The following is a 16,583-nucleotide window of genomic DNA, read 5'->3' on the forward strand; positions in this document are numbered from 1 at the left end:
TTGATTTATAGTTTGTTAGGATCTGAAATTATATGGCCGAGATAGAACTATTTGAAAATCTGGAATCTGAGGATGCAAAAAAATCTAAATACTTAAAATCGCCTTTATAGTTGTCTAAATGAATTCTCAGCAATGCATATTACTAACCAAAAATGAAGTTTTGATATATTTATGTTACGTTTTGATACATGTACAAAATATCTTCATGGAACATGATCTTTACTTTAATTTTTGGCATAAAAGAAAAATAATTTTGACCCATACAATGTTTTTTTGGCTATTGCTAAAAATATATAAAAGTATAATAGAACAATATAATATAATTTAATATAATATATAAAATTAGGTTTTTTGTATGTGTTGCTGATCTTATTTTGTATGATGTACTGGTAATCTTGTTTATAATGTAAAATAATATAAGAAAGTTTCATTGTTTTCTTATAATATTTAGTAAATGTTGTCATTAAGTAAATGTAATGAGTCATATTGCTGGTCTTACAGTAAATTATGTTGTCTGTCTACTTCATATTATATTATATTATATTATATTATATTACAATGGCTATTGACCATCCTGATTTCTGTATATGTATATTGGCCCTTAAAAAACACACATCTATAATCGGGCACTAATTTGAGATTCACATTCCTCAGAAATCAGATCATTTGTGAAGTCATAATGATTTCTTGAGCTTCTGGGGTTTACTCAGTTGTCCACAGGCAGGAGTTGTGTTCACATATTCAGTTCCTATGGTGTAAAAGTCACCACCGTTATCCAGGAATGCTGTCTCTTTCTCTTGATGTGAGTGTAAAGGCTTTCTGTTTGTGCTTCAGTGTGATATATAGATCTCTCTCTCTGGTCTCAGGTGGGCCACAGAGACTTTGACGTGGAGAAGAGGCTGAGGCGGGATCTGAAGCGCACACATGCCCTGCTCAATGATGCCCAGCTGCTGCTGTCCACCGTTGAACAGCCCGGGCAGGGTCACGACCCCGGTGCCAAGGAGCAGCTGGAGAGACTGCGCTGCCAGGTGCCACTGCCATCCCATAATCCACACAGCATGGCTCAAATGCACAGATTTTAACAGCTTTGCATTATCGGTGCCGGTACTGATTATCGGTATCGGTATAATTATATTATATATAAAAAAATACAAATATTGTATTTTTTCAGTATTGACCATTCTGGTTCCTGTACATCTCAATCATCCATTAAAATTTTGTAAATGCAGTCAATCAAGGTTCATCTCACGCAACCCTAGCACAGTTAGGAAAGCATCTTTACCTATAAAATGTCACTTAAAATGATGAAATAAAAGTTGACTGCAAATTTCAACTAACCTTTAACAGTATTTAAACAAAACTAGTGCTTGTACATGTTCAGTGCCCTCCAAAAGTGTAGAAATGTCCTAGGTTTCATAAATCCTTATAGCTTCATTATCATGTCAGACATGTCCCTTCAGCAGCTGTGATGTCTGATTACTTGATTAAATTTTGGCCTATGTTTATTTTTTGAAGATTACTGGGTCAAATCACCTGTATTGCTTTACAGGTTGATTGACAGTTAAGATTAATACACAACCGACCAATTAGAACACAGTTTAGACATGGATTAAAATAGTGCTAGCATTTCCCTGGTGAAAAACACCTGCCTAAAACAGCCTAAGAGGGTTATAGATGGTGGTAGATGGTTTAAACTGGTCCAAAGTAATAATAATACTTTTTTCAACACTGATAACAACAAATGTCTCATAAGCAGCAAATCAGCATTTTAGAAGGATTTCTGCTTTGCGTCAAAGGAATAAACTACATTTATTTAAAAAGAAACCAATTATTTTAAACTGAAATAATATTTAGCAATACTCCTGTTTTTACTGCATTATTTATTTTTCAAATTAATGCTGCCTTGCTGAGCAGAAGAGACTTCCTTCAAGAACTTGTTTATTCATCACTTTTTGGCAGTAGTGTATGTTTGCATAGATTGTTTTGTCAATACAAGGTCATCTAAAAAATAATAAAGATTTATGCTGATATTGTCCAACAGCCATTAGTGGTCTATTTCTGTAGTTCCCCTTTATTTGACATTTGTCTATGTGTATTCTAGCTGGAAGACAGTGAAGCCAGACGGTTGGAGTCTGAAAGCGCACAGAAGACTCTGGCTGCAGAGCTGGAAAACGCTCAGATCGAACTGGAGAGCATCTGCAAGCAGAAGAGCCTGGTGAGGCCCGAGACATGAAATGAGAGGAGCAAAGGGCTGAGCTCAGGTTTATCTCAGTGCGTCTCTGTCTGTTGTCTCAGGTGGATGAGCAGCTGGCTCAGCTCCGCTACGAGAGGACGGACCTGAGGAAGAGGCTGGAGGAAGACCAGGAGGATCTGAACGAGCTCATGAAGAAGCACAAAGCCCTCATCGCTCAGGTCTGCTGGAGTCACATCACTCTCGGGGAGTTATGACAGTCGCTCAGCTGTTTTCAAAATAGTTCAGCTTTTCCAATAACGAGCTGTTTTTTTCCCCATCACACAGTCGGGAAGCGTGACAAAAACGCTATCATTTGTCACATTGTGTTGCACACGCTCCTAAAACATCCTCGCTCTCAAGTCTGATTCATTTGAGTAAATCGGTGATTCATTTTGCTAAACGGATGCTTCATTTCAACTGGTAAAAAAAAGGTTTATCCTTTCACTTGAGTCATCACTTAATAGTGTTTCCAGTCCTTGGGCAACATCATTAGATGTTTTATTTTTATAGCAAAATAAACATTTAAATTACTGAGGTTATTGGCTATAAAAATAAAGAAAATAAATAAGTAAGTAGAAGAATTTAAGACTATCCAGTAAGATTTTATTTGGTTTGATCTCATTAGATTTGGTTTCAGACTATGAAAGGAGTTCTAGTTGCATTCATTTAATATTTCTAACTATCTTGACAAACATTTTCAAAGTAGTTGCTCCAACACTGATGTGTGTGTGGTTATGTAAAATATCCCAAAGCCAACCAAACATGTTTGTTTATCCCAGTCTTCCAGTGATATCTCTCAGATCCGAGAGCTTCAGGCTGAAATGGAGGAGCTGAAGAAACAGAGACAGACCCTACAGGAGGAGGTGAGACAGACACACTGACATCTAGATGAGCGAGGCATTAGATGTTCATTCACACGTGGAGCAGGAAAAAAAATCAACATACTACTGTAACATGGGCCGACTCACAGTTTACTACAACTATGTACTGCGCTTCTGTTAATAAAGTTCCTACTTTTAAGCAGTAACATGAAATAATGCAAAACAGTTAAGAAAGCCATCAGAAGTAAAACACTTTTTAAATGGGGTTATTTTCAGCGAATTGTGTTTTGGGACACTATGGAAGCTTGTTTCCCCCATAGAATAAAATAATAAAAAATAAAAAAAATAGAATAATAGTGCTTTTAATCTAACTATTTACATTAATGCAAACACGCAATTGCAAGAAAAATGTCAGAACTGTGTAATATAGAAACAGAATTCACAGGATTTTTTTTTTAAACACTAGATGTAAGCTCAGAATTCTGTGAAAAGTCATAATTGTGAGATGCAAATTCACAATTACAGGTTAATAACTTGAAAATATGAGATATAAACTCACAATTGCAAGAAAAAAATTTAATTGTCAGATTAAAAACTTTTATCAAGAAATTTACAAAATGTACAAAGTGAGAAAAAAATCAAAATTATGAAATGTAAATTAATTTTGAGAAAAGTTATAAACTCAAGATTATAAGTGTGAACTGAGTAATGAGTATAAATAAATAAATAAATGCAAAAATGAATAAATAATAACGTAGAAATACACTGATAAAGAAAGGAATATAGAAAAAATTAATAATTAAATGCTGCAATGAAGAAATAAATTTATAATTAAAAACTGAAATGAAGATAATGCATGAATGAATAAATGTCAAATGTTATTTTAATTGTGCTATTTTTGCACAATTTGTGTTATACTACATTTATTTATGTATTTTTACATTTAAGCATTTCTCTACATTATTTATGTGTTTCTGTGTCTTTATGTTAATAAGGTAGGCGGTCCTAACCTTTTATCAATGCAGGATTGGTCAGTTATCCAAATCAGTCAGAACAACCGTTTCTGTTAGGAATGAGCACGAGATGGCAATTAGCCTAGTTAGCCTGTTAACTGTTTTGCGGGTCAAAATGGATGAAAAGACACTGTAATAATGGCGTTTCCTTTATTTTACTGATATTTTCAATAGATTGCTGTTCACCGTAACCAGAAATATGTCTGCATACAACATAATTTAACCCTAAAAAGACCATAAAGCAACATCAGAATATTTATTTATTGCTATTTTCCATCATGGCATAAATACAATTTCAGGATTTTTTATTTTTACGATTTGAACATTGATTTAATGTTTGTGAATACATCTTAAAAAAAATTGAACATTAACATTGTATTGTACGTTTATTAATGTACATAATTTATTAACGTGTATGTATATATATAAATATGTGTGTGTGTGTGTGTGTGTGTGTAATCGATTTTAAAGCTGGTAATTAGCATTCTAATGGAGTTATTAATGAAGTTATTAGAAAGAGAGCGGGAGAGACAGAGACACACAGAGAAAAAGAGAGAGAGAGAGAGCTTGTGTGTTTAGTGGATTAATTAACTGGATAAATTCATTCAGTTTTGGTTACAAAACTAAAACCTCAGATTTGAGAAAAAACATTTCAGACATGGACATAATAATATTACAGGAAACATGGCTTAAACAATATCCTCACTTAATAATCAGGGTGACTGTGAATAGTTAATGGAATGAATAAGCAAAGCTATTATGGAAAGATTTTTTGAAAATGGGTAATGGTGCATTTGGTGGTATTTCTTCATTCATTCATTTTTACATTTATTTATTTCAGCATTTAAATATTGATTTAATTCTTCATTTATCCATATATTTCTATCTATATATATTTCTTCATTAATTTATTTCTGCATTTATACATTTATTTATTTCTGCATTCATGTGTTTATTCATTTATTTATTTATACTTAAGTCATTCCTCTTCCTCCATAGAAGTGAATGTGGAGTAGAAATGTTGTTGTATTCTGTGGACTTGTTAGCTTGTTTCACAAGCGTGGTCATAACCCAGAAGTGCTTATCTTCCCAGCTGCAAACAAGCGTAGTACGAGTGCAGTTTCTAGAGTCGTCCACGGTGGCCCGCAGCATCGTAAGCAAGCAAGAAGCTCGTATCTGTGATCTAGAGAACAAATTGGAGTTTCAGAGAGGACAGGTCAAGAGATTTGAGGTCAGTCCAGACTCATTAACAGCTTTATACTCTTTCTCAGAGAGGATCTTTACGATGTGTGTGTGTGTGTGTGTGTAGGTTCTGGTTCTGCGTCTGCGGGACAGTGTGGTGCGGTTGGGTGAGGAGCTGGAGCAGGCGGCCCAGGCCGAGGCCCGGGAGAGGGAGAACTCCCGATACTATCAGCAGAGACTGGCGGATATGAAACTGGAAATGGATGACCTGAGCGTCAGAGAACAGGAGAGCAGCCGTCGACGCATGGAGCTGGTGACTGACACACACACACACACACACACACACACTTTTCTGATGTAGCTGATCAAGCAACACATTATTCTTCACTATTAATTTTTATGATATTTAGTATATCATGACTATGGAAGTCCTAAAATGTTTTTTTTTTTGGTGCAATTACAACTTCATTTTCCTTCATTTTCTTTCAGTTTTCAAAAAAAGGTATATTGCTTGGATATTAATTTTGAGATTTAAGATTACACTTTTATTATTGTTAATATATGTGACCCTGGAGCACAAATCCAGTCTTAAGTAGCACGTGTATATTTGTAGCAATAGCCAAAAATGCATTGTATGGGTCAAAATGCATGTTAAAATTGAGTTGCTTTTGTGAAACTCCAAGGCACATTGAACGACTGTCCTAATGTATTCATACGTACAGCTGCTCGGTGCATTTTCCCTTAGTGGCCGCCCACAAGCCTGACACGTTATTACCCATGAGAATACACCGATCTCTCCTGAAAAACCTGTAAATATTCAGAATTTAACACAAAGGAAGAGGCCCTGCGCCATTACAGCACCTGCCGGCGTGTGATGCAATTTGACCTGCGTGCTGAGAGTCAAAGGCATTCAGTATTATGAATATTAGCTACAGTGTTAGCGATGCCTGGTGCATACACAAAGACTGGAGTCTGGGATGCGTTTCTTTCCGATGCGAAGACACACATGCTGAGGCTCTCCAGGTTATTGGTTATGAAAGGGAGGGGGCAACAGCGAAGGTGTGGTTGTCATGGAGATGAGAGGAGTGGAAAGGGATTTGTTGTATCAATAACCTTGAGGAGACAATGGGAATTAATCACAGACAGAGAGTGGCGACTCGTCCAGGAGAGCAAGAGACTGGGGACGAACAAAGAAGGGAAGAGGAAAATGAATCGTGTAATCACTCGCTCCGCTGGCTCTCCAGCGCTCATTATCAAATTATTCTATGAACAAGAGCTGGCGATCAATAACGCAGGATTGTACTTTAGTAAACAAGCACTTCAGAAGTAATACAATGATTAAAAAGAAATTTATATTATATATAGATATATATAAATTAATGTTTAAGTATTTTAAGTTTAATTAAAAAATGTATTTAATTAAAATGTAATTTAAATATTTATTGCATGCATGACAATCAGCAGAAGTGAGAGAAAAGTGTTTATTACATTTGGAAAAAAAAATTTGGACAAAATCACATGGATTCGCTACAGGAAGCCATCATTCACACCCCGGAGTTGTGTGAGGCATGTTTTATTATGGATGCATGCGCTTTATTTAATCTGTTTTGGAGAAACACCCGCTCACTACAATTATAGAGCTTAGAAGTGCCAGCACAATTTTTAATATTGTGTGTGTGTTTGTATATATATATGTACAAGCCGTTAATTAATTGAGCACATTTTGAGATTAAACTCTTGGGTAATGATTTCTCTCGTCGTGATGCAGGGTTTTTATTTCCCCTGGAGATCCAGCGTGACCATCACAGGTTATCTGATTTGATCTTGTCTTATCTGTTTCCAGGAAATGCAAGTGGAAGAGCTTAGTGCAGTAAGACAGACCCTGCAAGCTGATCTGGAGACATCGATCCGGCGAATCGTTGATCTACAAGCCGCGCTGGAGGAGGTGGAGTCCAGTGATGAAAGTGATACAGAAAGGTATTACTAGTGACGTGCGCCTGACCTTTTCCATTTTTTTTTGTTTGTGTTCCTCAGTCTAGCATAGCAAGGGCAAACTGTCTGCAAACCAGTTTGTATACTATAATATACAAGCTGACAAGATCAGTTTGTATACTAATCTAAATAGTATTCAAGGTTGTGATTGGTTCGTTGCAAATCATTTTGAAGTATCATCATACATTTTTATTTTGCTTTAGTTTGTTTTGTTTATAGATTTATTTTGATTTTTTATTATTTTTTTGGGGATGGAGGGGTTTAGGGTTGCATTTTCTTTTTCCAGTAACATTTTATTTCAGGTTGCTTTATTTTATCTTGTTTTTTATCATATTATCTTCTTCTACTTTGTTTTATTTTATTAAATTTAATTCAGGGTTTTTGTTTGTTTTTGTTTTATCTAACTGTACAATTGATTATTTTGTTGGAGTTGCTTTATTTTAATTTATCTTGTTTGTTTTATATTATTTAGGGGGTTTTGTTTGTTTTTTCTTTTTTAGCAAATCTAACTTCACGACTTTTTTATTTCAGTAGCGTTAGGTTTGCTTATTATGCATTTAATTTTTCTCTTTTAATGTTATTTATTTTTCAGCAAACTCAACTCCATATGTATATCCACAGTTTTTAGAAGTAACAGTTTTTATTGACTTCAAAACCTAAAGGGAAGAAAAGATTAGATATATACTGTTTTCTTCCCTTTGGGTAAGATAAGTTTTACTTCTTGCTGTTACTTTGTAATTGCTTTCATTCTTTATCAGTTGAGCTGAAAAGTGAAGAGATCCTCCTCACTGTGGAAAATCAAGGCTACACTTTCCTACTATAAACACTTCAATAATGCCTTCCTCCATCAACACCCATAGTGAAACGCAGTCCGATGTATCAGAGTTCAAGACTTTGATCTTCTCTGCCAGACTTCTTAGACTGAAAATTCGATATGCTTGCTTTGCTCGTACCCCAACCACTTTAGTTATCCGCTCCACTCCTGTGTGTCTCTGACTGTGTCTCCCTCTTCACACAGTGTGCAGACGGCTGTGGAGTCCTTCTCTAGAAGGAAAGATCTGTAAGCACTCCACCCCATATCCTGTTGTTGTTCTCTCCCATGTATCCGTGTTCATTTTCTATGTTCTGCATTTAAGAATGAGCAATCAGATGAATGCAGGCTTCAAAATAGGCCAGTGGCTGCATATAGGACTGGACGATGTAGAATTATTATTGAAATTTTTTAGGCTTTCACAGATATCAAAGTTTTGGGATATTTTTGTCAAACATTCTAATAATTAAAAACGATTTTTTTTTAAATATTATTTTAACAATTTTTTCATATATATATTATTGCAAATGTATTCCCTATATTGTCCAGCTCTAGTTGCATAACATACATTAACGTCTGCTGCAACATGAAGAAATGCACTGCTTTTATGCAGTACGGTTTCTTATTTGCATATAAATGCACGGAGTCTCTTTGTGAACCGTGGCTTAATGGTGTTGGCAGATTCTAATGCATAACCATCCTTCTCTTGTTGGTCTAAAAATTCACCATCAGGCAAATGTTGATGGATAGGCGAGCGCTGCATTTGGCTGTTGATGTTGACTGCTTAGCCTATTGCTTAGTGCTGTAAGTGTGTGTAGACTTGTGTAAGGTCACGGCTTCCTTTCACACGTCTGAATGAAGACAGACGAGAGTCTCTGCTGGACGGATGTGAACAGACACCTACTCGTCAGACACAAACCGCAACATACCCACACTGCCACTTTGCTTTGTTAAATGCAAGGAGCTTTCCTCTGTGTGAGAGAGTCCTTTTAAAAAAGTTCACCAGCTGTGATATGCTTTGTCTTCTGAATAATGCATGCATGTTAGCCGAGACCCCCCGTGTCTCGTCTCTTTCAGTTGTCTGTGCGAGCAAAAAAGGGGATAAAATGAACTGTTTCAGTTGCTCAGAACTTTGGGTCTTAAAATCTCTGTACGAATGTAGTGAGTCCAATTAGAAGAGCAGGGTAGGAGAGAACCCACGGAAAATCCAAGCAAATTAACATTTTTGTTACCTTACCCTTGTATGTTTGAATAAGAGCTTCTGAAAGCTAGAATAGGTTTTGATGCAATGGCTCTGTTCCAAAACCTAGTGATCTGCCCAGCATTTTAAGTCATCATAGGCAGTTTCTAAAAGATAGGAACTATAATTTGTTTTGAGCTAATTCTAAAGCAGAATCACATGTATCCATGAATAATTCAAATATAAAATGCAATACAATAAGCGATGTAAGCTGAATGCTATACGGTGTTAGATCAAAATTAGAAAGCAATCTATGAACACTTCATTTTTTCTGAAATATTGTTAATTTTCGTCACTCAAAATTTGAAGGAATATTAGCTATAGGTATACCACTGTACTACTAACATATTTGACAAAACTGGCAAGCAATTCCAGCTGCAGTGTTAAACCGATTCCCCATTGAGAGTCTCTATCTTATCCTGTCTTCTCATGCATTTGTCTTACAAAGACGACCAGCTTTTTTGGGGGGACTTGAATGAATTAGTGTCATTGTAAACCTGCAATATTCTAACTTACAGTGGATGAAACGGTCATCCTCCTGTTGCAGGGTTTTTCTTGTAATCTTGTAATCTCAGTGAAAAGTAGAGGAATACTGGCAGTTAAATAGGGTTTGTCATATAATTAAGGAAATTAGTACCAGGTGCCAGATTAACACCACTAACGTGGAGATATCTGTAAAGCCGGGCATACACAGTGCGGTTTTCATCCGATTTTGAGCCGAATTCTGACTCCTGCGACTCTTTTTTGGGTCATTTTGGGACATGTCAGAAATTTTGGTTGCCTCTCGTGAGGTATCGCACTATTGAAGCAGGGCTACGAACCGATTTTCCGCATTTCCCTCACTGGGCATGCGCGAAACCATGGCGACACGGCGGTGTAGTGTGGACTGAAGTGAAGGAGGGAAAACTTGTGGAGTTATGGCAGCAACATGTCAGCCTTTTTGACGTGTTATCGTCAACTTACCACGACAGGAATGCCAGAAAGAAAAGTTGGGAGGAAATACCTGCTGAGCTGCAGATGCCTGCCTGGCTTTTGTTTTTGGACCTTTCAGCACACACAATTGCGCATATCACCAAAGCAGTGCGTTTATCCCTCTATTGTTTATCCTGGGAAAGCATGTTTATTCTGAAACAGTCACAAAAATCCGGGTTCTGAGGGATCCTACGTGTTGATTCCCAACGTATAGTGTGAGCAGTCAAATTGCAATTTGACGATCGGACCGTACAGTGAGCACACATTAATCGTGAGCTTTGGCTTTACATCGCATGCGATCTATTCGTACAGTGTGAGTTGGTACCTTGCCGAAATCACACAGAAATCACACCGTGTATGCCCGGCTTAAGTGTTCTCTCATTTTGATCAGAGTTCTATTTCAAATATCTCAATCAAAAATACAATTAATTTATGAGATATGCCTAAAAACTGCCATTCTACTCCTGTTAGGTTAACTTTAAAAAGGGTTAAACAGTAACCTTGACATTTAGGAGATTATAGCTTGTTCTCTCATTTTGATCTCCACTGTATATATTTAATGCAGTACTGAAATAATGTAATACAAAATGAAATTTTATCCAATATTTGTGTGAATGCACATTTATGCTTGGTAGAGTACTGTAGCTCTTGCATCATTTAGCAACATGATGATGCAAAACTAATTAGTACTAATCAGTTTTATGTATTAGAAAAACTTATTTCATAGCACCAAAAGCTCCTTATACTGTACTTCTGTGCATTTCAGTAGAGCATGGTGGAAGCAATGCCAAGATCATGGGTTAGATTCCCAAGGAATTCATAAACTTATACCTTGAATCCAATGTAAATCACTTAAATAAAAGTGGCTGCCAAATGCATAGACGCAAATGCAAATATATGTCTATGCAGAGCGTTCCAAATCAATCACTTATTAGAATTCATGGCTATGCTCTTAAAAATAAACATGCTTTGTTGGGATGGTTCCACAAAGAAACTTTAAAGTCCATAGAACATTTCAATTGACCAAAAGTTTCTTTATAATGAAAGCAAGTTCTTCAAATTGTTAAAATATTCTTAACATTAAGAAACTAACTCTTAGAGGTTTTGTTGGGGAACCCAAATTGGTGGTTCAATTGCATTGCTACAACCATCCAGCCCCAACCTATAGAAACTTATTTTTTAATGGGATGCTCCATAAGAAGATAGCTGCCTCTTTAGGCAATAAGCAGCAAGGCAGCACACTAGCTCTTGGAAATGTAGCTTATGTTTTGGGATCTCAAGCAAACAGCTTTAGTCAGTCTGTAAATAGGCTGTGGATCAGTGAGTTATGCCCCACGAGCCCTGATAATGACAGCACTCCCAAGACTAATGAACTCACAGCTCACTGAACACACATAGCCTGCTGGGTAGCCATGAGGATATCAGAGCTAATATCACCCCCATGTGTGGCGTTACAGCACCCATGACGAGAGATCTCCTCTTGAGCCATGTGCATGATCGTATTCATGTAGGTCATGTATGCATTGATATAGGCTTATATTGATTTGATTGCTTGCGCTGTGAAAGCACGTTACACAGCTGTTAATCTTCCCAATGAAAACATGATTTTCAAACTAACATGGGGTTTGAATTTCAGTGACACCATGTCCAGCGTCGGATCCAGTGTGGGTATTGAAGACGTCGGCGAAGGGATCCGTCAGTGGGCAGGTGTACCGCGAGGAGGACAAGGAGGCAGAACTTCTTCTTACGCAGGAAGCAGCTCCGGCCGCCAGTCTGTAACCGACACCATGAGTACCTACAGTTTCAGGTAACATAGCAAAAGATGATTGATGATCAATAAGCATGAGTGAGCATCAATAAACAAGGTAACACCACCAGGTCAGAGGTCTAGGTAAGTAGTAGGTAAGTAGTCATTTTTAGCAAGCATGGCTCTAATCCTGTATTGCTGACTGACTTTTGTGAATCACAAATGGAGATTAAGCATAAGGTCTGGAATCTATAGCTGCATTCCAGTTATTTTTTTTATGCCCTTTACTCATTTCCCCTCCGTTTCATTTATTTGTATGTATGTCATTGATTATGCTGCACAAGTGTCCACTACTGGTGGACCCTTTGCAATGGGCTGATTTGGAACATCCTAAGCATTTCATCATTTGGAATCTGCTATACAGTTGATTTATTATTTACATTTTTTCCATTATGAATTCGTTTGATGCAACATTCTGTATGTATATAGATATGCTCGGGCTGTTTTAAATGATGTTTAAAAAACAACAACATTTACATATCTTTACCAGTTGTTTGGGTGAGGATAAATTAACCGAGATCTGCAATGGCATCATATGAAGTAGACTTGTGTTGTTATGTTTGGGGGTGGGTTAATATCATTATGATAACAGATCTTCATGCAACCATATGTGATTCGATCAAGATCGGCATAAATGTTAAAGCAAATAATGATGCAACAATCACGCAACAACCACACCATTTTGATAGTCCACTTCAGACATTCTACTCACTATAAGTAACTTTGATGAGAGTTAGTTGACATTTATTTGCAAAGTCACTTATAGTTAGTAGAATATCTTAAGTGGACTATTGAAATAAAGTGTAACCTACAATCTGAATTAGAAACAAGCAACTAAACATTGGATTACAGCAACTTTTGAAATCTAGTAACTACAGTATTTGCTTATGTTGCTTATTATGCTTATATGCCACAGTCTTGTTAAACATGGCTTTATTTACTGGTGGATGTTAAAAGACTGCATAATCTCAAAAAGCCGGTAGACTTTTTATTGTGCCTTATGCATCAGACACTTAACAAACAAAGTGTGACCATGACATCTGAGGCCGAGACTATGTGAGGATTAGAGTTGCAAAAAGGTGGAAAATTTCGGAAACATTCCAGAAATTTTGGAAACTTTCCAGGATTTTTTTTTTTTAATTTTCCAGTAATTTTTTGAAAGTTTCTGGAAATGCACTGGAATTGTTCCTGGCCTTTGCAACCCTAGTGAGGATTGACATTGATGATGATTAGTCATGTCTTGTCAGATACTTGAAAATGTCTCCTTTTGTGCTCCATGGGAGCAAAAAAACCATATTGGTTTGGCACGACACAAGGGTGGGTAAATGATGATTTAATAACCATCCTTCATTTTATATTCACTGATATTATTTGTCGTTTATTCCCTATGACAGATCTTGCACACAAGACCTTGATGAAGACATCAAAGAAAGTTCCAGTGGTCTTGGTAGAGCATCGTCATCCACAGCCCTATCTGAGCTCCTGGAGGGTCTGAGGAAGAAGCGCGCTGGGTGGGAAAGAGGCTCGGAGGTGGGCGAGGGGAGCACAGTGTCCCTCCCCATCTATCAGACAACAGGAGCCTCCACGCTACGGCGTAGGTCCTCAGCACTGTCTCTAGAAGCAGAGGAGGGTCTGGAGGACCTGCCTCGACCTGGCATACTGAAACCTCCCAGTCCGCACCTGCCTCGTGCCTCCAGCTTCCGCTCCCTATCCGAGTCAGGCCCAACATCCTCCACCACCACAACCACCACAGGAAAGATGAACCGCTTCAGCTCCTGTGACTCCCTCGCATCCGTGACATCCACCACAAGTTCCCGCCGCCACTTATCCAACCTGGCCATCCCTGAGGAAGGTGAGGAGGAACCCAGCTCGAAAGCCATGCCTCCTCTTGGCACCTATCAACCAGTCCGACGCCGTCTACTCAGTGGCCTGGTAGCAGAAACGGGAGAGTCACAATTGGGAAATGAACCACTTGTATTCCAGAATCGCAGACTCCTCGGGAATCAAGACAAGGAGAGGGCCGTAGTCGATGCAGGGGACACCAGCTCAGACATTCTCCCAGCCATCCGACGAGCGCAGTCCACCAGCAGCCTTGCATCTAGCAGTTCCCGAACAGGCCAGAGACGAGCCCTCAGTGTTCACTTTGGGGAGTTGCCACCCTCCAGAGCGTCACGTAGGGAGTCCGACTCGGATTCTTCAAGTTCTGGCGGATCTCAGAAGCGCCGTGGGCCTCAAGGAGAGAGGCTGGAAGCGGAGGGCAGCGAGGACGTCAACTCGGTCATGAAGAAGTACCTCAAAAAAGCAGAAGTCGACTAGAAGACTCAATGAGGTTAAGCTTAGAAATGCACTGGCCTGCTTTACATTTAAGGGGGTCATATCATGAGGAACCTAATTTTCCTTAATCTTTTGAGTTTCTACTGAAACATACTATGACTTTGAGAACTCAAAACGTCTTCCCAGTCCAAATCCAGGGATATTCTGAAATCCATGGATTTGTATTGTCAGAAGCATAATTTGATCACCCATACATAGCACATCACAAACGTCAGTTTGGTGTTTAAAAGGAAGTTGCATTTTCTGTTGTTTAACCAATTTTATGGAAGAATAATTATTGGAGGATATTAACTAGTGTCTTTTCCTTACTGTGAGAAGCAGAAGTACCTTTAAGGTACCAGTATGCACTCTTTAGGTACAAAGGTGTACCTTTTGACATGGTACCCCCTACAGTGACAGCTTTTGTACTTTTTATGAGAGTTTATGCAAAGTGAATGTTTACATGTATTAAAGGCACAGCTGCAAAGAAAAGAAGATAGTATGGAAAATGGTCACGAAAACCGTTTTGGAATTAAAAAAAAAAAAAAAAAAGTGTATGACCCGTTTAAATGACAAAAGAAAAGAAAAATAAGCAATATAAAATTAAATTGAATTGTAAAAGGATGTGAATCATTTAGTCTCTCTCTTTTTTTTCTTTCCCCTGACAGAATAGATGAAGACATGGAGAACTGACTCCGTCCAGAATGCATTGAGGCACATTTAACTGGAAGCACAAATACACTGAGGATTTATTTTGAGCACTGTTTGTACACATAAATAAAGATGTTTAAGTGAATGCATGAAATTCCTAAAATTCTCACTGTAAACATGCCCTTTATTCGAGCTGTGCTGATACCCGCGGGTGCTTCAGGTCAGGGAAATGAGTTTTTGACCAGTGAGTGCTCGCCTTCCCTCTCAGCAGTCAGTGCAAATTTGTTGAACTCCAACAGATGTAAATAAAAACGTCGAGCAGAATCATTGGTATTTGCTTCGACCTTTCAAATGAGAGGAACAGCATTACGCTCACAGAGGAAAACAACTGAAATAGAGCCATTTTACAAAGTTGTGATTGTGCTTACAAAGCAGAGGCTCTCCATAATAATTGAGACTGACCTGGTTTCTGCAATCGAATTAACCTAGACTTATTTGCCTAGGAATGGTTTGTACCAGTTTGTATTTAATTGCCTGAGCAGAATTAGAAGCTGCTAAACAGTGTCCAAATGCTTCATAATTTAATGTGCTTGGTAAGCATAAAATAGCTTAAGGAATATTCCAGTTCAGTTATACTAAATTGCAGCATTTGTTGCATAAATGTTGGATATCACAAAGAATACATTTTGACTGTCTTTCCTTACAGTTGCAATGAGGCACTGAAAATGGAAGTTAAAGAGGCCAATTATGGAGGTTATAAAATCAGAAATGTGAAATTTTAAGTTCTTCAGTTCTGCTAAAACTCTAATTTTAACTAGGGCTGCAACTAACGATTATTTTTTCGATTAATCGGATTAAAACCCCCTACTTTCTTTATTTTAATTTTACTGACAAAAACACACTATTCCACATTCTGCCCAATGTCCTTAAAACCAATGTGCCAGCTGAATGCTATGGAAACATACAGTGCTTAATTTATTAGACCACCTGTCATAAGACAAAACACAAATATTTTAAGAATCTGTCAAAATAAAATGTATTCAAAAAATGTTATTGTAATTTATGGAAAAATTAAAAACTGAAACAACTAAATAGTATTTATTCACATAATAACAAAAATGGCCTCCTTTGCCTTTGATAACAGCTCATGTGCTGGCTGGCATTGTTTATGTACTTTTTGACTAATTGGGTATCCGAATTAAAAAAAAAGAAAAACACTATAAAGCACTTGACGACTATTTTTTCCTGCCTTTCTTTCACAGATAACAGCAATAATTATATTATAGCATTAAAAATAGTTTACTACTATTACTAAAAAGCTTACACATATTAGAGGTCTAACCAATACAGATAGCTAAAAAAATATTTTGGTAATTACCAATACAAAATTGGCCAAGAACTTTACATAAATTTTTTAATCACTGTGGGCTATATAGTTTAAATCTCTAATTAAAAACATAAAAAAGATAAAGACAAATAAAATCACAGTAGTGCTCTGCAGGAACATGCGTCACATGCACTGATTACAGTAAGTCTGTACTGTAATTT

The 16,583-nt window shown here is 37.3% G+C and overlaps 1 protein-coding gene across 2 annotated transcripts in view; it reads left to right on the plus strand.

The window, feature by feature from the left end:
- LOC132127862 (unconventional myosin-XVIIIb-like) overlaps window positions 1-15,359 on the plus strand; it is a 47,075-nt gene extending 31,716 nt beyond the window's left edge. The window contains exons 34-44 of one of the 2 annotated variants that reach the window (XM_059540047.1): window positions 867-1,028; window positions 2,102-2,215; window positions 2,296-2,412; window positions 3,013-3,096; window positions 5,161-5,298; window positions 5,377-5,562; window positions 7,093-7,226; window positions 8,260-8,301; window positions 11,901-12,071; window positions 13,466-14,400; window positions 15,053-15,359. In XM_059540047.1, coding sequence (XP_059396030.1) covers window positions 867-1,028; window positions 2,102-2,215; window positions 2,296-2,412; window positions 3,013-3,096; window positions 5,161-5,298; window positions 5,377-5,562; window positions 7,093-7,226; window positions 8,260-8,301; window positions 11,901-12,071; window positions 13,466-14,387 — 2,070 coding nt within the window. In that variant the 3' untranslated portion in view covers window positions 14,388-14,400; window positions 15,053-15,359. The remainder of the gene's footprint in view (window positions 1-866; window positions 1,029-2,101; window positions 2,216-2,295; window positions 2,413-3,012; window positions 3,097-5,160; window positions 5,299-5,376; window positions 5,563-7,092; window positions 7,227-8,259; window positions 8,302-11,900; window positions 12,072-13,465; window positions 14,401-15,052) is intronic. The other variant, XM_059540048.1, reaches the window with a different exon arrangement.
- The last annotated feature ends 1,224 nt before the right edge of the window (window positions 15,360-16,583 follow it).

The sequence above is a fragment of the Carassius carassius genome, chromosome 45 (genome assembly GCF_963082965.1).
Source record: "Carassius carassius chromosome 45, fCarCar2.1, whole genome shotgun sequence".
NCBI classification, from domain to species: domain Eukaryota; kingdom Metazoa; phylum Chordata; class Actinopteri; order Cypriniformes; family Cyprinidae; genus Carassius; species Carassius carassius.